This window comes from Neovison vison, chromosome 1 (genome assembly GCF_020171115.1).
Source record: "Neovison vison isolate M4711 chromosome 1, ASM_NN_V1, whole genome shotgun sequence".
In the NCBI taxonomy this organism is placed as follows: Eukaryota; Metazoa; Chordata; class Mammalia; order Carnivora; family Mustelidae; genus Neogale; species Neogale vison.
The window spans coordinates 56,892,636-56,916,930 of NC_058091.1; the positions used below are offsets into that span (position 1 = coordinate 56,892,636).

Below are 24,295 nucleotides of genomic sequence, written 5' to 3' on the forward strand. Positions count from 1 at the left end.
TCATTTATCAAAAAGGTAAAGGTGAAGAGGAATATTAAAAAGAGTTTACCCACAAAACATACAATTAATTGGATATTTTCTTTCCTTCATTCCAATATTATAAGAAAAAAGCAAATAAAAAATCATTTATAAAGAATTTAGCCAAAAAACAAATACTTCTGAGGTTGTTGGTTTTTAGAAGTTGAATAATTAGTCTACTCTCTTGTTTCATTTACATTTACAGTGCTGGCAATAAGAAGTGATGGGAAGCACCTCAAGCTCTTAAATCATCAAACCATTTTACTAAGGCAGAAATAGACACTGGAACAAAAGCCCTCCTTACATAATTCAATTAAACTAATATTTATTGAATGTCTACTATGCACAAGGCATTGTTTTAATTGCTGGCGATACATCAGTGAACAAAACAAAACAAAGATTCCTATCATCCAAAAATTTACTTTCCATCAGGGTAGATATGCTATTGGAGCAGAGTATTCTAGTAGCAGAAGGCACACATGTAACCAGAAATTTGATTAACTCCAATGCCACATTCATTAAGTATTCAGGGTAGCTAACTGGCTGGAGCATATTTTTAAAAACCATTAAATGTAAGAAATGAATACATAAATGTCTTTAGTTATCATTTGTAAATCTACACATTTTGAAAACCACATTTTTCCCCTTTCAAGAGCATAGGACTTTGCCTTGAGACATGCATAAATGATTCTGAAGGAAATAACTAATAAATGCATGAGAAGGCATATACAGTGCACTAACATAAGCGAGACATATATCAGAAGGCGCTTCCTGTCCTGAGGTTCTACCCAAATTGTGGTCCATGAACCACATGAGAGCCTAGTAGAAATGCACTCACAGGTCAATCCAGGCCTACTGAATCAGAATCTACAGTTTAGTGAGCTCCCGGGTGATCTGTACGCACACTGAGGTTTGAGAAGCACTGCTCTAGTGTATTCCTCTGCACCCAGAAGAGCCCAGAAAGAATCTCCTGAAAAGGAGAATATAAGCACTTTAAAAAGTAATCACTCACTCAGTATCTTTTCATTTAAAAAAAAATATTTCTTTTCAAGTAAAATTTTACTTTTAAAATGACAAACTAAGAAGATTACACACTAGCCTTTCCTTTGGCACATATCAACAATGAAGAAAAGATGAAATCGGCCTATTCATTGTTCCAATCTGGCATTTCTAGCCAAAAACAAAGGGTAGGTCACCCATCACTGCACAAGGCCTCCCTCTACTTTCTGTGATTTAACAAGTTTTTGCTAATTGGAGTAAGAGACATAGGATGTTTTCCAGGTGTCTCATCCTCCATCAAGCTTACTTTCTCGAGCAATTATCATCAGGAAGGCACATGATAAGAACACCAGGAAAAGCTAGAAAATGGGTAGAAAGCAAGCTCTCTCTCCATGTGTCACTAAACAGTCACTTTACAGGTTTATTTTTCCCTAAAGATAAGAAGAGGGGACAACAGGAAAGGAAGCGGTTAGAAATTCGCAAAGGCACAGCAGCCCTGCTCAGCACTGACCATGGAAAAGAGAATGCTTCACCCACACATACACCCCACCAAAGCAGGGCAAAACATCCCAGCACAGCCACAGAATCTAGAATCTACTAAAGAAGGAAAAGACAGCCATGGCAAAGCATCTGTGAGCCAAGGAAGGCCTTTTTCACTAATCCAAAGGAGTCTGATTCTCTTTGGGTATACCATCAATGCTAAAGGATTCTTCTGTCACACTAAATACAAAACAAATTTTTCTTCCATCTTCATCTGTGCGTGTAACATAAACTCTCCCTCTTCCACAGTAAGAAGCTCCCAGCTTGTCATTACTCACTGCTTCATAGCATACAGAAACTTCAGAAGGGATCTCTACCTACAGTGGGGTCACTTCCACTTATACGTATATTAATATCCTTACTCTTAAAATGGAGTGGTGGCACTTCACAATTTTAAAAAGCATAAAATAATGCTATTGAAGTAAGGTAGAAGAAGCTAAAACCTACACGTGTAACTGAGACATTTTCTTCATTGACTAACAAATTTAGCTTTGAGCTTCCTAACAAGCAAAGAGAAAAATGCAAAACACAATACCTTCAATACCAATTAAGCGAAACATGTCAGTTCTTCAAGAGAGATAAATGGTATTATGGTATTAAAATCTAAAAAGAATTGTTAACCATGGACTTTATATGGGACATTAAACAACATACTAAGGAATATCTTCAACAAAAATATCTGAAAACTATAAGGAATTATTTACACTTCCAATGTTTGTTCTAACCTTTAAGAAATGAAAAGGGAAGTATTAACATGCAACGTAGGAAAAGCAATTCTTCAGAAAGAGTAAACAAAGTCAGGTATATAGTCTTCTGGAAAGTTAACTTTAGGCAAAGTGGTTGATAATCTCTTAGATGATATTCTTAAATATCAGTTCCTTCATCTGGCTTCATGACATGAGCTGGACAAAGGATAATTCTAGGCTATAACCTCTGGTGAACTCCTGGTATCCTGTGTAATTAACTACAGAAATAGTCCAGTGTTTTGGACATTGGGCCAGCTGGAGGCTAAATTAATGAAGTGCAATCAGACCTGAGACTCCTCACTTATTCCTGGGAACTGTACACTTCTGGAGAGAATATTTAAAAAATATGAACTTATAATACTAGAAATACATGTTTTCCAATCTCAGTTGGGTCCTCTAATAATTTGTCCTGTTTGTATTTGAACTGCTCCCTTACCTTCTCCTTCCCCCTCAATGAATAGTTGAGAAAACCAGGGCAACCAAACAGTATTTCTTTTCTCCTCTTTCCCAGACTTAACTCTATCACCACCCAGAAGAAAACCTTTTCCTATTCAGTGTGACCCAGCCATGATTTCTTGTCTCCTCAGCAGCTCTGCTTCTTCAATTATCCTTCAATTTCCTTTTCTATCATTCTCTTCCATCATCTCTTAAAACTACTTAAGTCTTTCTCATCCTGGGAAATATTTTTACTTAGAAGTATATCTCTGTCCTCTCTCATGTTCCCTTCTCAGTCTCAAGGAACCATGCTATATACCTGCAGCCACCACTGCCTCCTGGCCTCTGCCCTTCCAGTGGGTTTAGAAATGAAGAGCTCCTTCAATGAGTCATGGGAATAAAAGGTACAGTACAGAGAATAGAGTCAACAGTATTGTAGTACTATTGTGTGGTAACAGATGATAGTTCCACTTGTGGTGAGCATAGCATAACATATAGAGATGGTGAATTTCTATGTGGTACACCCGAAACTAATATAACATTGTGTTTCAACTATACTCAAATAAATTAAAAGAAAAAGTAAGAGGTGAACCTGAAAAAACTTTTTGTCCCAGGAAATAAGGGAGTTTTCAGAGAATGATAGTACACATCAAAAGCCAGCTTGACAACTTAGTACTAAAAAAAAAAAAAAAAAGACAATAAATAATAATAGATGAAAATGCACTGAATAAAACAGGAATACATAATTTCATACTCACATAAATAAATTAATGAATAAATCCAAAATTTGATGGTTAAAAGGATACTTCCAGAATTTCAAAGCAACTTCCCATGTTATATTCATTAATTACAAAGAAGAGAGGAGTAACTTCACAGCAGAGAAGCCTGAGAGATACACTACTAATCTAGTGATCAAAATTAACATCATCAGTAGTGGAACAAATTTATATCATATATCTTTTAGCAGTGCAGTGACAGGAATGCAGCATGACTTCTAGAATATTCCTAGCAAAGATGTGTAGCTTAAACCTAATCATGAGGAAACATCAGTGAACCAAAATTGAGGGGCATTTTATAAAATAATTGGATTTGATGTCTGCAAAACTGTCAAGATCATGAAATCAAGGAATGACGGAGAAACTACTCCAAATTGAAAGAGACTGAGAGACAAAACTAATTCTGTACCAGATCCTTCTGCTACAAAAGACTTTATTGGGACACTAAGTAAAACTCAAATGGGGTCTGAGAGTTAAATGGTAGTAATGTGTCACTGATAATCTCCTGGTTCTGATGGTTGTATTTTGGTTAAGTACAAGAGTACCCCTTTTTGTAGAAAATACACACTTAAGTATTCAGTTAAAAGAGAGACAGAGAGAGAGAGATTCTTGGGGAGGCAGAAGTTAGGAGGAAGTGGAGGCTACTGGTACAGAGCACGTTTCTAACTCTCCCTTCTCTCTGTGATATTTGTCAATGTTCTCTTCCTGAAAATCTCTCCTTCCTTGGCTGCCATGATGTCCAGTTCTTTCCTGGTTCTTCCTCTTTCTCTTTCTAGTTTTCTAGTTTTCTCCATCCTTTTTCTGGATCCTCTTTCTCATTTTCGCCTTCCTAGTTCTGCCCTCAGCTTGTTCCTCTTTTCACTCTATACCCTCTGCCTTATAATCTTATCCACTCTTTTGGCTTTAACCACAGCTTTTGCTAACAAATCACAAGTCTACCTCCCTCTCCAGATCTTTGTCTATGGGATCTCTCAACTTTATGGTCCCATCGGTACCTCAAATTCAACTACTGTAAAATTCACATTTCCCCAATCGGTATTTCCTCTTTTCTCTCTACTGAGTTGTACAAAATGGAAACCTGGGATTTATTATTGACTTCCCTTTCTCCTTGATCCTCATAGCCTATCAGTCATTAAATCCAAATCTGTCTATTAAACTGCTGTCAAATCCCTTCTCCTTTCCATGCCCATTGACATTTCCTTTAGTAAAGCTCTTATCATCTTTTGAAAAAATTGATTAATTAAATTGGGTTTTTCTCCACCACTTTCCCAACTGTCAGTGGCCTACCAAATTGTGTTCCAATTTGTAATCTGATTTGTTGTCTTAATCTGTCTTCTCCAAAATTTTCAGTGTACACTTTCCAAAATATAAATCTGATTGTGTCTCCTCTCTGTTTAAAATCCTTCACTGTTTCACCAAGTTTACAAAATAGAATCTAAATTTCTTGGCATGACAATCCTGCTCCTTCATGACATAGGCCTTTCTTCCCTTTTCATCTTGATCTATCCCCAATCCTCTTCCCTGAACATATATTCCCAAATTAGTGATGTGTTTAAGTTCCCTGAGCCTACTTTGTTGTCTATATCAATAGCAGTTTTTTTTTTAAAAGATTTTATTTGTTCATTTGACAGAGAAAGGCACAGAGAGAGAGGGAACACAAGCAGAGGGAGTAGAAGAGGGAGAAGCAGGCTTCCCGATGAGCAGAGAGCCTGATGCAGGGCTCAATCCCAGGACCCTGGGATCATGACCTGAGCCGAATGCAGACACTTAACAACTGAGCCACCCAGGTGCACCAACATCAATACTTTTACTCATATTCACTCTTCCATATCTTCCTATTCCTCTAATAGAGGAATTTCAATGTTACCTTCTTTGAGAATCTTCTATGAGGTTACTCTCACTTCTTTCCCTCACCCAGAAAAAGGTAGTGACATTTTTCTCTGTTACTTCTCTATTCACATCGACTCCTATGGTTGCATTTATCAAACCAAATGGTAATCACCACAAGATGAAATTCTTGATAGAGGAATTATAGTTTAACTCCAGCCATCAGTGACTATAACAGAGCGAGACCCAGAGAAAGTGCTCACTAAACATCTGTTTAATTATGACAGTCACCTGAACACATTTTTCTCTTTACCCACAGAGTAATATCTGTCAACCAAAAAGTGAAAATAATACAGTATATTTTTTTATCCAGGAAAAAGGGATATTGTTTGTTTCCCTGTTTCAATATTCTCATACTACCTTTTAATTTTATTGTAAACAGTTTCTCCTCTTCAACATACTGTCAGCAATTTGTTTATTGATATTTTTGTTCAGCCCTTTATAACATATAAATTGTAAATGTGTCAGAGCATCGCAGAGAACAGAGGGAACTGTCTCCAAGGATCGAGCAATAGCTATAGAATAATCTATCAGACTGTAATAGAAAGCCCTCATCTACGGCCACATGCTATGGATGTAACTGTTATGAAGAAAGAACACAGGAAGCTGAATGTGCTTCTCAAAACCAGCAAATCAGAAAGATATACCACTACTCTCTTTATTTGCACATCTTCACTCTAGAACACTATTATAATTACTTCACATCACTTTACATCACTTAAACTAAGGTTGAAATAGCCTGACAGCAACAATAATATCTTACATTTATCTAGCTCTATCTCATCTGCACAATAAACTTAAGGGATTATTTTTGTACATTTTATCCTGACGGCATTTCTAAGCATGGTTAATTCCATGAACCCACTAGGCCCATCCTATTCCTAATCCCTGGAGTCCAGATCTAGGCAAACTTTCCAAATCTTCTCATCCTTATACACTATACATAACCCGTGACCACTTGCTATAGAGATACCATACAGCCATCTGAGTAAGTGTGATCTCTCACTCTTGACCACGGCCCTCACAGGGATGGAATTCTTTCATTAAAAAGGGTGCTCCTTTCTCATCTTTATTTTTCTGTATGAAAGGGGATGGAAAAAAATGACAAGCCTCAACTAGAGTTTCATATGGAATGGACACTTAAGTTGGAAGTTCATTTTCTCTAAGAAAGGAGTTTTATTACTAGATGGTAACAAGCACAAATATGGAGGTAGAGTTTCATAGATCCAGGGAAGAAAGCAGATCAAGTAAAAAAATGGCTTTATCTAAGCTTTCCAGAGAAATGTGAAGAGCAGGTGAGTTGAGAGCAAGAGAAGCTGAAAAGAAGGGGCTTCTACTGTACAGAGGCATTCTGATGTTTAAGAGTTCAGAGATAGAAGAGTTCTTGGTGATGTCAAGGGTAGGTGGGTTGCTGAAGTGAAGGGAAAGGACACAGAGTTGATGTCACTGAAAAAAGAGGCAGGTATCAATGGGTCACACACACAATAATTGGAATAAATTCTAATTATTAGAATTAATCATAAGTATGGCAAGAGTCAGTATTGAAAGGGGGACAATCAACAGTAAAAATGAGTTTTCAGGGGCACCTGGGTGGTTCAGTGGGCTAAAGCCTCTGCCTTTGGCTCAGGTCATGATCCCAGGGTCCTGGGATCGAGCCACATATCGTGCTCTCTACTCAGCGGGGAGCCTGCTTCCCCCCCTTTCTCTCTCTCTGCCTTCCTCTCTGCCTACTTGTGATCTCTGTATGTCAAATAATTAAATAAATAAAATCTTCAAAAAAAAAAAATGAGTTTTCAGTGACAGAATAGTCTCCCGGAAGTTGCTAAATGATAGCACCCATGTTGGGAAGAATGTAGTTTGGCCAAATGATATAAATCTCACAGGAGAGAAGAATGCATGAAGATGGATCATGGGATTCAAAAACAATCGATCAATCAAACAATAGAGTCTTGGTTTTAAAAAGTATCTAATAGAGCAAGATGGCAGAAGAGTAGGAGACCGAGATATCATCAGGTCCCAGGAGTTCAGCTAAATAGTTATCAAACCATTCTGAACACCTACAAACTCAATAGGAGACAGAAGAGAAGAAGAGCATCAATTCTAGGAACAGAAAATCAACCACTTTCCAGAAGGTAGAACGTGCGGAAAAGTGAATCCAAAGTGACAGGAAGATAGATCTCAGGAGGAGGGGCTAGTTCCCAACAAGTGAGAGAGCACTGGAACACAAAATCAGAACATTTAGAAGTCTGCTCCACCAAGAAACATCATTCCTGAAGCTAAGCGAGTGGTGGAACCCTTGTGGGGACAATGTGGTCTCAGGACCCACAGGGATACAAAAAGACCAGGATGTCTGCATGTGGGAGAGCTCCCAGGTATCGGAGCAGGGAAGCTGGCTACAGAGATGGAGCCAAGCAGAAGGCTCTCAGCTCAGGATTACCTTAAAATGTGATCCAAGGCACAGTTGGACCACTGCTGTTTGAGCACAGACACCAAAGTGGCAGATCCGGGGAGACCCCCCTTCTTCCTCCTCCAGGAGGAGTGGCATGAGAGCATGCTGCAGGAGTCCGCTGGGTTTGGAGACTGCAAACAAGGCCATGTGTCGGAGACATAAATGCTCCATCACAAGCTGGGTGAGCTTAGAGTTTGGCCGGAGACTAGGGAAATGGAAGGGATTGACTGCATTTCTCTGATGGTGCACTGAAGAGTGGGGCCCTGAGCTCTCAGCTCCCATGGTGCCAGAGATTGGGAGGCCACCATTTTCATTCCCACCCTCCAAAGCTGTATGGAAAGTGTTCAGGGAACAAAAGCTATGGAGAGTGAACCCAAGCAGGTTACTTAGCCTGGCCCCTGGGAAGGGCAATGCAATTCCGCTGCAGGCAAAGAAATTTGAGAATCACTGCAATTGGCCCCTCCCCCAGAAGATCAGCAAGAACATCCAGCCAACACCAAGCTCACCAATCAATGAGAACTGCAGAACTCCAGAGCTAGGGGAAAGCAACAAAGAGAATTCATGGCTTTTTCCCATAACCCTTTAGTCTTTCAAAGTTCAATTTTTTTTTCTTATTCTATTTTTTTAAATATTTCCTCTTTCCTATTTTAACATTTTTAACTATTTTATCTTATCAATACCTTTTAAAAATGTTTTTAAATTTTCATTGTTATATTTCATCCCTTCCTTGTATTTAACCTTATTTCTTGTATACATATAGTGGTTTTTTTCTTTAAAATTTTGGATACAATTTCTTCTAATATATCAAAATATACCCTAAATCTAGCAGATAGCCTTTTTCTAGTCTCCAGCCTGATTATATTCTTTCCTCTTTTTTTCTTCTTTCAACCAACTTCTTATCTTATCACATCCATTTTTAGAATTTTTTTTAAATTTTCATCTTACACTCATATTCCATCCCTTCATCATGTTTACCTTATTTTTAAATATATATAAATTTTTCTTTCTTTAAAATTTTGGGAGGTAGTTTCTTCTAACAGATCAAAATACATCCAAAATCGAGTGTGTGGCTCTGTTCTATTTGCCAGTCATATATATATATATATATATTTATATATATACTTATAAATATATATATTTATAATATATATATATTTTAATATATATATATATAATATATATATATAATATATAATATATATATTAGAATTATATATATTTATATTTATATATACACACACACACATACATGCATATACATACACAAACACACACACATACATATATGTTTCTTCCCCCCACCTTTTTTTCTCCCCCTGGGTTCTGGTTTCTTCTGATTTGGTTAGTGTATGTTTTTCTGGGGTCTTTGCTACTCTTTTAGTATTTTCTTCTTTCATTCACCTATTCTTACCTGGATAAAATCACAAGGCAGAAAAAAATCACTGCATAAAAAAGAACAAGAAGAAGTACAGATGCCTAGGGACCTAATCAATACGGACGTTAGTAATACGTCAGAACTAGAGTTCAGAATGAGGATTCTCAAGTGCTAGCTGGGCTCAAAAAAAGCACGGAAGATTTTAGAGAATCCCATTCTGGAGTAAAAAAAAGAACTAAAACCTAACCAAATTGAAGACAAAAAAAGCTATTAATGAGGTACAATAAAAAATAGAGTCTCTTACTGCTAGGATAAATTAGGCAGAAGAGAGAATTAGTGATATAGAAGGCCAAAGGATAGAGAATAAAGAAGCTAAGTAAAAGAGAGAGAGACAACTACTGGACCACAAGGGGAGAATTCAAGAGATAAGTGATACAATAAGACAAAACAATATTAGAATAATTGGGATACCAGATGAAGAAAGAGAGAGAGGGACAGAAGGTATATTGGAGCAAATTATAGCAGAGAATGTTCCCAGTTTGGTGAAGGGAACAAGCATCAAAATCCAGGAGGCACAGAGAACCCCTCTCAAAATCAATAAAAATAGGTCTACAACCCGTCATCTAATAGCAAAACTTACAAGTCTTACTGACAAAGAGAAAATCCTGAAAGCAGCTCGGACAAGAGGTCTGTAACATACAATGTTAGAAATATTAGAATGGCAACAGACCTACCCACAGAGACCTGGCAGGCCAGAAAGAACTAGCATGATATATTCACAGCACTGAATGAGAAAAATATGCAGCCAAGAATACTATATCCAGCTAGGCTGTCATTGAAAATAGAAGGAGAGATAAAAAGCTTCCAGGACAAAAACAATTAAAAGAATTTGCCAACACCATGCCAGCCCCACAGGAAATATTGAAAGGAATCCTCTAATCAAAGAGAAAGCCTAAAAGTAACAGACCAAAAAGGAAGAGACAATATAAAGTGAGAGTAATCTTACAGGCAATACAATGGCACCAAATTCATATCTTTCAATAGCTACCCTGAATGTAAATGGGCTAAATGCCCCCAATCAAAAGACACAAGGTTTCAGAGTGGATAAAAAAACAGACCCATCAATATGCTGTCTACAAGAAACTCATTTTAGACCCAAAGACACTTCCAGATTTAAAATGAGGAGGTGGAAAACAATTTACCATGCTAATGGACATCAGAAGAAAGCTGGGGTGGCAATCCTTATATCAGATCAATTAGATTTTAAGCCAAAGACTATAATAAGAGATGAGGAAGGACACTATATCATACTTAAAGGGTCTGTCCAACAAGAAGATCTAACAATTTTAAATATCTATGTCTCTAACATGGGAGCAGCCAACTATATAAACCAATTAATGACAAAAATCAAAGAAACACATTGACAAAATACAATAATAGTAGGGGACTTTAACACCCTCCTGAATGGAATGGACAGATCATCAAGGCAAAAGATGAACAAGGAAATAAAGGCTTTAAATGACACACTGGACCAGATGGATGTCACAGATATATTTAGAACATTCCATCCCAAAATAACAGAATAACATTCTTCTCCAGTGCACATGGAACATTCTCCAGAATAGATCATATTCTGGGTCACAAACCAGGTCTCATCCAGCACCAAGAGATTGGGATCATTCCCTACATATTTTCAGACCACAGCGCTCTGAAACTAGAACTCAATACAAAGAGGAAAGTTGGAAAGAACCCAAATACATGGAGGCTAAAGAGCACTGTACTAAAGAATGAATGGGTCAACCAGGAAATTAAAGAAGAATCTTTTAAAATTCATGAAAATGAAAACACGACTGTTAAAATCTTTGGGACACAGCAAAGGCGGTCCTGAGAGGAAAGTATATAGCAATACAAGCCTTTCTCAAGAAACAAGAAAGGTCTCAAGTATACAATCTAACCCTACACCTAAAGGAGCTAGAGAAAGAACAGCAAAGAAAGCCTAAACCCAGAAGAAGAGAAATGATAAAGATCAGAGCAGAAATCAATGAAATAGAAACAAAACAAATCAATGAAACTAGGAGCTGGTTCCTTGAAAGAATTAATAAAATTTGTAAACCCCTGGCCAGACTTATGAAAAAGAAAGGAGAAAGGACCCCCATTAATAAAATCATGAATGAAAGAGGAGAGATCACAACCAACACCAAAGAAGTACAAACAATTATAAGAACATATTATGAGCAACTATACACCAGTAAATTTGACAATATAGAAGAAATAAATGGATGCATTCCTAGAGACATATAAACTACCACAACTGAACCATGAAGAAATAGAAAACCTGAACAGACCCAAAACCCATAAGGACATTGAAGCAGTCACCAAAAATTTCCCAAAAAACAAGAGCTCAGGGCCAGATGGCTTCCCAAGGGAATTCTACCAAATATTTAAGAAGAATTAATACCTATTTTCCTGAAACTGTTCCAAAAAATAGAAATGGAAGGAAAACTTTCAAACTCATTTTATGAGGACAGTATTACCTTGATCCCATAGCCAAACTATGGAAAGACCCCATCAAACAGGAGAATTATAGACTAATATCCTTGATGAACATGGTGCAAAAATTCTCACCAAAATACTAGCCAACAGAATCCAACAGTACATTAAAAGGATTATTCACCACGACCAAGTGGGATTTATTACTGGGCTACAAGGTTGGTTCAACATCCACAAATGCATTAATAAAAGAAAGAACAAGAACCATATGATACTCTCAGTAGATGCTGAAAAAAGCATTTGACAAAATACACATCCTTTCTTGATCAAAACTCTTCACAGTGTAGACATAGAGGGTGCATACCTCAATATCATCAAAGCCATCAATGAAAAACCCACATCAAATATCATTCTCAGTGGGGAAAAACTGAAAGCTTTTCTGCTAAGGTCAGGAACACGGTGGGGATGTCCACTATCACCACTGCTATTCAACATAGTACTAGAAGTCCTAGCCTCAGCAATCAGACAAAAAGAAAAAGAAATTAAAGGCATACAAATCAGCAAAGAAGAAGTCAAACTCTCACTCTTTGCAGATGATATGATACTTTATGTGGAAAACCCAAAAGACTCCATTTCAAATCTGCTAGAACTTGTACAGAAATTAAGTAAAGTGTCAGGATATAAATCAAGGCACAGAAATCAGTTGCATTTCTATACACCGACAGCGAGACAAAAGAAAGAGAAATTAAGGAGTCAATCTCATTTACAATTGCACCCAAAAGCATAAGATACCTAGGAATAAACCTAACCAAAGAGGCAAAGAATCTGTACTCAGAAAACTAAAGTACTCATGAAAGAAATTGAGGAAGACAAAAAGAAAGAGGAAAATGTTCCATGTTCATGGATTGGAAGAACAAATATTGTGAAAATGTGCATGCTACCTAAAGCAATCTACACATTTGACACAATCTCTATCAAAATACCATCAATTTTTTTCAAAGAAATGGAACAAATAATCCTAAAATTTGTATGGAAACAGAAAAGACCCCAAACAGTGAAAGGAACGTTGAAAAAGAAAACCAAAGTTGGTGGCATCACAATTCCAGACTTCAAGCTCTACACAAAGCTTTAATCATCAAGACAGTATGGAACTGGCACAAAAACAGACACAGAGATCAACGGAACAGAATAGAGAGCCCAGAAATAGACCCTCAACTCTATGGTCAAGTAATCTTCAACAAAGCAGGAAAGAATGTGCAATGGAATAAAGATAGTCTCTTCAAAAAATGGTGTTGGGAAAATTGGACAGCCACATGCAGAAGAATGAAACTGGACCACTTCCTTATACCACACACAAAAATAGACTCAAAATGGATGAAAGACCTAAATGTGAGACAGGAATCCATCAAAATCCTTGAGGAGAACACAGACAGCAACCTTTTCAACCTCAGTTGCAGCAACTTCTTCTTAGAAACATCTCCAAAGGAAAGGAAAACAAGGGCAAAAATGAACTATTGGGACTTCATCAAGAGCAAAAGCTTTTGCACAGCAAAGGAAACATTCAACAAAACCAAAAGACAACTGACAGAATGGGAGAAGATATTCACAAGTGACATATCAGATAAAGGGCTAGTATCCAAAATCTACAAGGAACTTATCAAACTCAACACCCAATGTGCAAATAATCCAATCAAGAAGCCGGCAGAAGACATGAACAGACATTTCGGCAAAGAAGACATCCAAATGGCCATTAGACACATGAAAAAGTACTCAACATCAATTGGCATCAGGAATATGCAAATCAAAATCACAGTGAGATACCACCTCACACCAGTCAGAATGGCTAAAATTAACAAGTCAGGGAACAACAAAAGTTGGAGAGGATGCGGAGAAAGGGGAACACTCCTACACTGTTGGTGGGAATGCAAATTGGTGCATCCACTCTGGAAAACAGCATGGAGGTTTCTCAAAAAGTTGAAAATAGAGCTACCCTACAATCCAGCAATCACACTACTGCATATTTACCCTGAAGATACAAATGTAGTGATCCAAAGGGGTATGTGCACCCAAATGTTTATAGCAGCGAGGTCCACAATAGCCAAACTATGGAAAGAACCTAAATGTCCATCAACAGATGAATGGATAAAGAAGATGTAGGATACATATGCAATGGAATACTATGCAGCCGTCAAAAGAAACAAAATCTTGCCATTTGCAACAATGTGGATGGAACTAGAGGGATTATGCTGAGCAAAATAAGTCAATCAGAGAAAGACCATTATCATGTGATCACCCTGATATGAGGAATTTGAAAGGCAGGGCAGGGGGGGTCGTGGAGGGTAGGAAGGGAAAAAATGAAACAAGATAGGACTGGGAGGGAGACAAACCATAAAAGACTCTTAATCTCAGGAAACAAAGTGAGGGTTGCTGGAGAGTGGGGAGGTAGCTATAAGATGACTGGGTTATGGACACTGGGGAGGGTATGTGCTATGGTGAGTGCTATGAAATGTGTATGCCTGATGATTCACAGTCCTCTACCCCTGGAGCAAATAATACATTATATGTTAATAAAAAAAATTTTTTTAAGTAACACAAAGTTGAATTAGTTCTGGCTTTGTTTCTCACAAATATTACGGTCTTAGGTAAGTCATGTTATTTTCTTGGACCTTTGTTTTCTCAAGAAAGGAAGATGCTTAAAATCTATAGCACATGCTACACTTTTAACCGTGAATTTCATTTTTGTCTTATCTTAGCAGGTTTTGAATAAAAAATGTATATCTGATTAACTGATTTCACATATTTGCTCAATATTCATCAGCTAAGAAGAGCTAATGTCTTAAGAATCTGTTTCTTTCATGGCATATTAACAAAAGGACTGCAAGTTAGTTGTATAGACCATCTACTTGTTCTCTGGAACAGTGTTATGAGGTAAGTAATACAGCAGTGATTATCATTCCTATTTTACAAATAAAATGAAATGAACATAAATGACATAAAACATAAAATGAAATGTTTCCAATAGTCTTCTGTGCATTTTTTTTCCAAATGATTAACTTTTTTAGTCCCTGAGTCTGTAACTACCTACACATGTATGTCTCTTCTGACAAACTAGGGGACCCTTGATAATAATAATAATAGGAATGGCAATAATAATAGTTATAATCCCTTTAATTTATGTATTCTTAGTACCAACACCAGTGTCTGACATATAATAGACTCAATGTGTTTGCCAATGCATAAACTCTCATGTCTTCATTAGAATGCAAAAATAAGTTTACTTAGTAACCAAAGAATTTCTCCCCAAAATCATTTTGTACTCCCATTGCCAATTCAGGGTTTTATCAGAATCATTTAGATAATCACCTTGAATTTTCAATTTCTTATCCATGAAGTGACCAAAATAGATAATTCTAAAATTGATAAATGAGAATTTCTACCTAAACCAATAAATTCTCTTCATAAAAACATTAACACTATACTTGATACCACAATACCACAAGTCTAAGAAAGCAAAACTTCCCATGAGATTGAAGGATGTTAAAATTATAATTTTTCCTGTAAATTCAGATTTTTTTAAGTATTTTTATTAACATATAATGTATTATTTGCCCAGGGGTACAGGTCTGTGAATCATCAGGCTTACATACTTCACAGCACTCTCCATATCATATACCCTCCCCAACATCCATAATACAACCACCCTCTCCATACCCCATTTCCCCCAGCAACCCTCAGTTTGTTTTGTGAGATTAAGAATCTCTTATGGTTTGTCTCCCTCCCAATCCCATCTTGTTTCATTTTTACCTTCCCTACCCCCAAACCCTCACTCTGCCTCATATCAGGGAGATCATGTGATAACTGTCTTTCCCTGATTGACTTATTTTACTCAGCATGATACCCTTTAGTTCCATTCACATTGTTGCAAATAGCAAGATTTCATTTCCTTTGATGTTTGCATAGTATTCCATTGTGTAAATTCAGATCTTAAATGTTATAAGGACATTCATAGAGAGCAGCTAGACATGAAAAATAAATAGAATAAATAAATAAAGAAAGAATGAATGAATGAATAAAAAATAAATAAAATTTGAGCACATAAATTACATAAATATTTCTATATTAAAACTTCAATGATAGCTCTTTGATGGATAAGACAACCATATCATTTTCATTTTATATCTCAGCCTGATTCTGGTTTTCAACCATAGCTTCTCTGAAAATCTTCTACTGAGATGTTGTTTCCAACCTAATATCAGAATGCATGACCTATGAGTTGTTTTTTCGGGGGTTGTATGTGCTCACTCAAGTATCCTATCCTCCACTGTGGTTTTCCAGCCCTCTCTGGTCTTGCTATGGAGCATGTTGAAAATACAGCTTCTGACAAATTTTTTCATGATGATAACACTCTAGCCACTGCCTGGAAAGTTATTTAAAAATCCATAAAACGGTCACTATATATTAACACCGTAGAGCACTAGGAGAAAAATTTTACTGCCTGAAGAGGAATGGCAACTGCCAAGCCACATGATAGAAACATAAAATAGGGGTTGCCATCACCTTCTACCCTCTGCAGCTCAGGTACTTGAAAAATTTGTTTCAAAGCTAATGAAGTCATAAGGTGATTGATGGCATGGCAGAAGAATCAAGAAGAGTTCAATTTTTCTCAAAATAATGAAGATGTCTTTCTTTTATCTTTGTATTTCACCTTAATCCTTTGCACATAGTAGTTGTTTACTAACTACTGATTAAAAAACTCACAAAATGGCCTAATGAGTCTAGTTAATATAGGAAAAAAATAGCATATATAGAAACTCAAAAGTATGGCAATCTGGGGCCATTTTCAGTAGGAATAAGTGGCTTTATGTTTTTCAACAGGCTTCAAGATTACCACTGTATCTTAGCACATGTAACAATTGGTAATCATAATGACTACTTTGTATATTTAAGGAAAGTGTCTATTAAACCTAGCACACTTTAAAAAATATCAGAAAACTGTATAGTATAGTTTGCAAAGATCACCTTGTAAAATGTTTAAAATGTATAGTATAGGATACTAGACATATGGAGGTGATCACTTCATAATGTATGAAAACATCAAATAACTATGTTGCATACCTGAAACTAACATAATATTTTATTTCAACTATAATTCAATTTTTAAAATGTAAAAAGTTGGAGTTTAAAGAAACCAACCTCAAGTACCCAGGTAAGTCAGCTGGAGAATCAAGGCTCTGGATGAACAAGGTTTTTTTTGGATGTGAACATTTTTTTTAATAACAAATACAATATCTCATAACCATCCCTGGCTTTTCTTTTGCACACACACCCAAATTTGCAAGTAATGTATGTGACCTTAGCCAAAGTGCACATTGAATTAAATATACGAAATCTTAGCCCATGCTGTTTAAACCTAAAGAATCATGGTTTTGCAACATGGTCATGTCATGCCTGTAAATTACATTAAAATTCTCCTGGTCCTCCAGGATTGCAAAACTAAAGATAGTTCAGACTCTTCCTTGTCCCTGACAAAGGATTACCTTTTATTGTTCCCAAATTTTCAACAGCCTAATACACAGAATTCCACAATATTCAGGGGTGCCTGGGTGACTCAGTCCTTTGGCATCTGCCTTCTGCTTGGGTCATGGTCCCAGGGTCCTGGGATCGAGCCCCCTTTCTCTATGGGGAGTCTGCTTCTCCCTCCCCACGCCCCATGCTTGCATTCCCTCTCTCACTGTCTCTCTCCTGTCAAATAAATAAATTAAATATTTACAAAAAAAAAAAGAATTCCACAATAACTAACATTTTCATGGTTAGTTTACCCGTTTCCTTTAATAGATCTCCCCTATATATTTCAGTAAAATTCACTTAATATCTTTGAATCACATCAAACTCTACTTGGGTATATCTTTCTTGAAACCAAAACTCTTTGGCATATGCTTCAAGACTCTCCACTTTTTGTCCTTCATATCAATAAACAGTCACAGAGTCACAGAATATAAGAATCCACATTTGAGTTGCTATTTTTATTCTCAGTTCTTGGACCATACTCTCCACTCCAGTGAAGCTAACCCACTTATTTTACCCCTTATTCTTACTACTGCTTCTAACTTTTACAAATGTCATATTAAAAAAAAAACCCACATATTAATCAATATTACTTTCTCTGGATTTTTTCTAGCTAATTAAACTTACCAATATATTCTTTCAATGTTCCCTAAACATATATAAATTCATATTTCTAAATATCTATACTTATCTTTTATTTATTTTACATGTGTTCAAACTGTACCGCCTTCACAGTGTAAAGTACTTAGTAATTGCGACCAAGTCTTCAAATCTGTAATATGCACTTGTTGGTATAGTAAATCTTCAACTAGAGTTGAATACATAATGCCTTTTCATTTAAAATTACTTATATTGGGTGGTGCCTGGATGGCTCAGTGGGCTAAAGACTCTGCCTCTGCCTTCGGCTCAGGTCATAATCCCAGGGTCCTCGGATCGAGCTCGGCATAGGGCTCTCTGCTCGGAGGGGAGCCTGCTTCCTTTCCTCTCTCTCTGCCCGCCTCTCTGCCTACTTGTGATCTCTGTCAAATAAATAAATAAAATCTTTGAAAAAAATTACTTATACTGATTTATTTATCTATAAACTGGTATAGTATATAGTGGAAAAACATACTGTCAAGAAAATTTATAAAGGCCAAGTGACCACCAGAGTTAGCCAGGAAGTAGTTTGCTGGTGATGGACAATACGACCCTCTCTTACTTAGTTTCAATTATATAATTAAATCTGGAGGACACAAATCTGGTCCTAAAGTGATGCAGAGATGAATTACATAATCAAATCCCAGAACTTATTGACAAGGCAGATTTAAGCTAATAATTTTACATTTAAAAAGAAATTAAAATGTCCTACTCTCAGGGAAAAAAAATCAATATTAATGATTGTCCAAGCATCAAGAGAAAGCGATATGGCCCAGCAGCAGTAAATATGTTTTAAAAGACTTCTGGATAATAATTTTTCTAAGGTCTGCTTGAGTTATCTGTGATGATGAGGGAATTAAAAACTAGAATAAATAAGTAAGAGAACTGGTGTGGTATAACATAAAGAAGAGAGGATTTATTGATGACAAATATCACATAGAAGAGGAATTTAAATTGTTTTGGATGACTCCCAGTGGTTGATGGAGAATTAGTGGAAATTTCAGGGAATCAGGTCATTATATAGAAAGCTAATAGGTGAAATTTTGCTTCTCACTTTAAATCCTAAATTCTCCCACTCTGGTGAGAAATCCTAATCACAAATACGAAACTCAGAGCATATAGAAACTAGTATTTGATAAGGATAGTGGTGTTTTAATCCTCTTTGACTGGTTGACCTAAATAACCTTTGAAGATACTTTCATTCCATATTTTGTGATAAGATAGAGCAATTTATTAAGGTAACTTATTGTGAAATAGGTTGGAATCAAGATAAGAAAGATCTAAAGAAAGTTGCTGGTGTGTAGGTAGAAAATATGATATTTAGTAGAAATAAAATTCTTATATCTACGTTCATTAGCTAAAGTGATAGTTCACTGACTTTGAAGGGTTTTCCTCTGATGTCATTGGACTTTTAAAGTAAGTTTTATATCAAAAAGAAAAAGGCTTCTAAAAAGCAAAAGATGAGATTTTGAAAAGAATCCCCCAACAAGACCAATTTCATATAAAATGTAAGCAAGCATTAAAAAAAGGTGCACCACAATGAAAATGTAACTGCAAACAAAAAAATAGTGAAGGGCACTCTATAGGACCATAATTAAGCCCTTTGTCATAACAATATTCATCTGACACTATAGGACAAAATACCGATAGAGATGGCTTAAAACAAATGAAAATGTATCCAATAAAGAAAAAAAAATTATTTTGAAGCTACAAACTCAAGGAATATTCTTTATTGGACTTGTTCAATGTCTTTAATGTAGTCAACTAGAATTATTTTAAAGTACTGCTTTCTATAACTTTTTGAAATGATAAATTTGATTCTTGATGGGGAATCTGCATTTCATCACAAGGATGAAATACGGTGTCCCTGCCCAAGACAGTCTTCACAGAAGTAGGCTATTTTTGTATTTTATGCTTAGCATATTTAAAGACACATACTCCAGGTGAGTAGCTTCCTCCAAAATGCACTCAATTTCTGTTTGTGAATAAGTCTCTATTGCTTCAGTGTCCATCCTTCAACAGATTCTACCTCAATATTCTCTTCAAGAACCAATCCTGGAAATTTCCTGGAGCACCTACTGCAGGTAACTACATGTACACCAATTCTGTTTTATGTCAGGTAAACTGACTGTTGTTATGGCCCAAAGGATAAATGTGGCACAGATGATGTGGTAGAAGATTGAAAAGCTTGTAAAAGAATATAACAACTGAATTCTAGCTGGTTTAAACAAACAAACAAACAGAAAATATCTCCAAGCTTAACTTCAAAATAAAATAAAATAATAAAGAGATATAAAAACAATTGGGGCATTCAAATAATAGGATGCCCCAACCATGATTGTAAAGTCCATCAAAATTAACCATGAGGGGGGTAGGGTTATGGACATTGGGGAGGGTATGTGCTTTGGTGAGTGCTGTGAAGTGTGTAAACCTGGCGATTCACAGACCTGTACCCCTGGGGATAAAAATATATGTTTATAAACAATAAAAATTTTAAAAAAAAATTAACCATGAAAATGAAGACATGTTAGCCTCGTCACTTAGTACCTTTGATCGTAACTAGCCTAACTTCTAGCCTAACTTAGTACTAGCCTAACTTCTAATTTAAAAAAAATATATGATGATAAATTAACTAGAGAAGGCTAATTTCGAAAGGAGAGGTGAAGGTCACTGGAGGTTCCAGAATTTCTAAGTTCCAAATTGCTAATATCCAAACTGGCCTCCTTCCTGAATAGTGCCCAGATGGCAGAGACAACACTGATATGTGGTCTTCGCTGCTTTTTGACAAGGAACTGTCACCAGTAGGTGACCCCATCAGTCTGAAGGCAGGAAAATTACTAAGTGATGCAAGTAAATGCCTGCAGGCCAGTACACCATGAGTCCCTGAGAAACAGGAGGGCAGAACCTCAGGAAAAATGAATTTTCAGCTGGAACTTAAACAAAAGAGACTGCTATCTTTCTTTGCAGATAAAGGAAAATAAAATCAATTTAGTTCCCACAGACATTATGTCTAATAAGAAAAGAAACAAATTCTCCTTTAGAAGATATAAGATTGTACAAAATAGGCAAGGTGAATGGCATAAACTCTTGGTAATAGATACAAAAGTTAGCTCTGATGCTGTTCTAGGAACACATTGTAGTCTGGGATCAACTACTATAATAGTATGGAGACATAATCTCTGTCACACACATCATTCAGAACGTAGAAAGAAAACAGAGTAATCCGAACTAATATAAGGATGAAATTATAATATGAGCCCTTCCTGAACAAAATTGGCAAAATAGTCCAATTAATTTTCCAAAAACATAATTCTATTTGTCAGAAAGCAACCCACTATTAACAATTATTTTTAGCAAAGTGATACAACTGGAAAACAAGCTGAAGATTGTCTTTTCTCTATTCTTCTCTTCCCCCAAATTAAATGGTATTATATTAAAATATGGAAAATAAAACTAGTGTATAAAAGTGATGAAGTACTACTGCTTGAAGAAGGAATTTATACTTCTTATCTCTATAAACCATGACCAAGCTCAACGGAGGGAGAATAATTTAATATTTAAGTAAGTCACATGTCATCTCGATTTTGCCATTTCCTTTGAGAGATCTAATGCTGATAATTAACACATCTTTAATTTGTGCTTTCAAGTTGTTCCATCTAAACACTAGAGGAAACTATGTTAAACATTAAAATACAGGAAATTAACATTAGACATTAATGTGTGAGAGATTAACATTTGAAATTAAAATTATGTCTTTAAAAAGTTGTATGAGATTTTGTTGAAAAAGAGGTATGCAATTCTATATTAAAAATCAAGATTCAGAAAAGTGAGTCAGTTGTTAGAAGTCACAATATTGCAGCAGAAAGTTTTTTTCCCCAAAAGCATTCTCCATAATTATAATGTATAACTCTACATTACTTTTGTTTTGTCTTGAAAACTCTGATCCCTTTATAAATTAAAGCACTGGTATTCATTAACAATCACCAAATAACCAATTCAGTAAGAATGCTTCTTAATTTCTAAAATAAGATTCACACCAGTAACTGAATATTGTGAAACTCTTAAAGGAATATGAAGTCATGCCTTTCTTTCCTGGTCTTCCTTTTAGTAATTTGTTATGAAGAAATATGAATGCAGCAATATCCTCAAGATTCTCTTCCATATGCCAGCATATATACGTGAATTGTCCTAGGCATTAATGTTTAATCAGTTTCTTTATAAACATAGTCAGTGAGTTAAGAATAGAAGACTCCAAGTCTCATTTTATCCCCAAATCTGTACAGGCTAAGAGGAGGAGAATAAAGGAAATCTTTATGAGAAATAGTTTGAGAATTCATGTAAGTGAGAGTCTATAAAAATCAAAGTTTTAACCTCAAGTAAGTCTATTTCATTTTAAAAGCCCATTTTAATAGCTACTATCCTTTTATTAGTAATTGATCTAACTAAATTCTAATGAGCAATTTCATTGTGTAAAAAGAAAAAAATTAGAAACCAAACCTCAAACCCAAGAAGTCACCAGGACTATCTCTCAAAAACAAGAACATTCATGGGAGAACTGAAGGCATCTGGACAATTTTAACAAATGTAATAGAAAGAAAATAAATAAATGATTTAAATTATTTATTTCTCCATTGTATCTAAGACACTCCAGAATTTGAAGTAAGTTTCTGATTTACTGAGGGAGACAGGTGACTGCATTAATCCAACATTCACAGGTAAACTTTGGACATAAAAGGAGGGACACACTAAGACAAAGAAGAACCTTCAGCTATTCAAGATAAGATCCAGCTTTCAAGCCCAATTTAGGGGACAAGAAGTTTTTTGTTTTGTTTTGGGTTTGGGTATTTGTTTGTTTTCTTAATTGCTCATATTCGATTAGTCTACTAAGCTTGGAAAATCATAGCCAGTCACTTAAGGGTAGTATACCACCTTGGGCAAACAAGCCTTTCAAACACAAACTTAGAATGTGAGGACAAACATCTAGGTCCAAAAACTACTGTTGGAAATTGTTCATGGAGAGTTTGTATCTGATAGGCTCCTACTATCCCCAGAACACCATGGGACACACAGTTTTCCTACACTATAATTACAGAATGAGGATAAAAGGCAATGCCTTGGTGGGCGTGTATGACAAGGGTAAAATCTGTTCCCCACAATGCTGTTAAAAAACAGGGACAATACTATGATCACGATCGCACATCATGCAATGTTCTCGCTTTCTCTGTACCTTTCTTTCCCAGATACAATGCCTACCTTCTGTGTGGACTGCAGAGACATAGGTCCAATTGTAACGTTTGACTATATCAAGCATTGCCCTTGCTTGCAAAGTGTCAGAAGGGACAACCCTCAGGAAGTATTTGTACAAAGTTTTGTCACTCAGGTCGATGCTCGTGGCAGAATACGCAATCTGGGGGATGTCGAAGAGCTGGAGCAGGTTTTGCACTTGAATGGCTACGGAGCTGGAGCCTGGCCCGATCACCCCCGCAATAGGCTTTTTAGTCCTGCCTAAGGGGAGGGACTGGCCATCAGGCAGGCACCGGTTGAGCCCATCCTTTTCATCTCGAATGGAAATCAAAGAGTCCCTGATGAACTCAATGCTCTGCTCCAAAGCCACGGAAGAGTGCCAGCAGGAGTCCCGGATCTCACTGCCTAGAGTGATATTGGGCAGGAGGACCGGGTCCGCGTTAATCTTATCCAATGTATGGAACATGGCCTCCACTCTCTGGATGCCATACTGCTCCCTGATCTCTCCACATTTCCTCTCGGGCACCTTCTCCGCCGGCGGCTGGTGGTGGACTGAAAAGAGGGCTCCAATGATGACATCTCCGTCCATTCTGGCCACCGAGCGCTGAGACGAGGCTCCCGCCAGCGACACTTTCCTGCTGGGTCCCCTGGGAAGAAGGGACATCTCCAAAAAGATCGCTGGGAAAAAAACTAAGAGGAGCCGGATCATTGTGCTGAGGACGCGGTCCACAGCCGGCCAGCCGCTTTCCCACGCTCGTCCTGCCAGCCGGTTCTGCGGGCTCCCAACGTAGACAGATGCCCGACGCCTGCCTCCCCCAGCTCGGTCCTTCTTGCCGACACCGCTGGTCCAACACTTTCGCCGCCGTCGCCGCCGCCGGCGCCCCCGCCTCCTTCCCCTCCTCCTCCTCCTGGTCCTCCAGGACCACCTCCTTGTCCTGGAGGCGTTTCTAGGGGAATTCGAGCTCCCTTCTTCACCAGCGCATCAAAGTAAACTGCTCAAGAGTACAATGGACGTCGCGGTGGCAAGCCCTAGGCTAGAAGCTGCGGACAAAAAAGGAAGAAAATCAAAGCTCCGTTATCACAGGACCTGTTTCAAAACTCCGGGTCAGTGATGTTAATAGTTGTCCGGTTCATT

The 24,295-nt window shown here is 37.0% G+C and overlaps 1 protein-coding gene across 4 annotated transcripts in view; it reads right to left on the reverse strand.

Annotated features, from left to right (window-relative positions):
* GRM1 (glutamate metabotropic receptor 1) overlaps nucleotides 1-23,869 on the reverse strand; it is a 427,511-nt gene extending 403,642 nt beyond the window's left edge. For all 4 annotated transcript variants that reach the window (XM_044247123.1, XM_044247125.1, XM_044247126.1 and 1 more), the window contains exon 1: nucleotides 23,170-23,869. In XM_044247123.1, the coding sequence (XP_044103058.1) occupies nucleotides 23,170-23,869 (700 nt within the window). The remainder of the gene's footprint in view (nucleotides 1-23,169) is intronic.
* Between the last annotated feature and the right edge of the window lie 426 nt (nucleotides 23,870-24,295).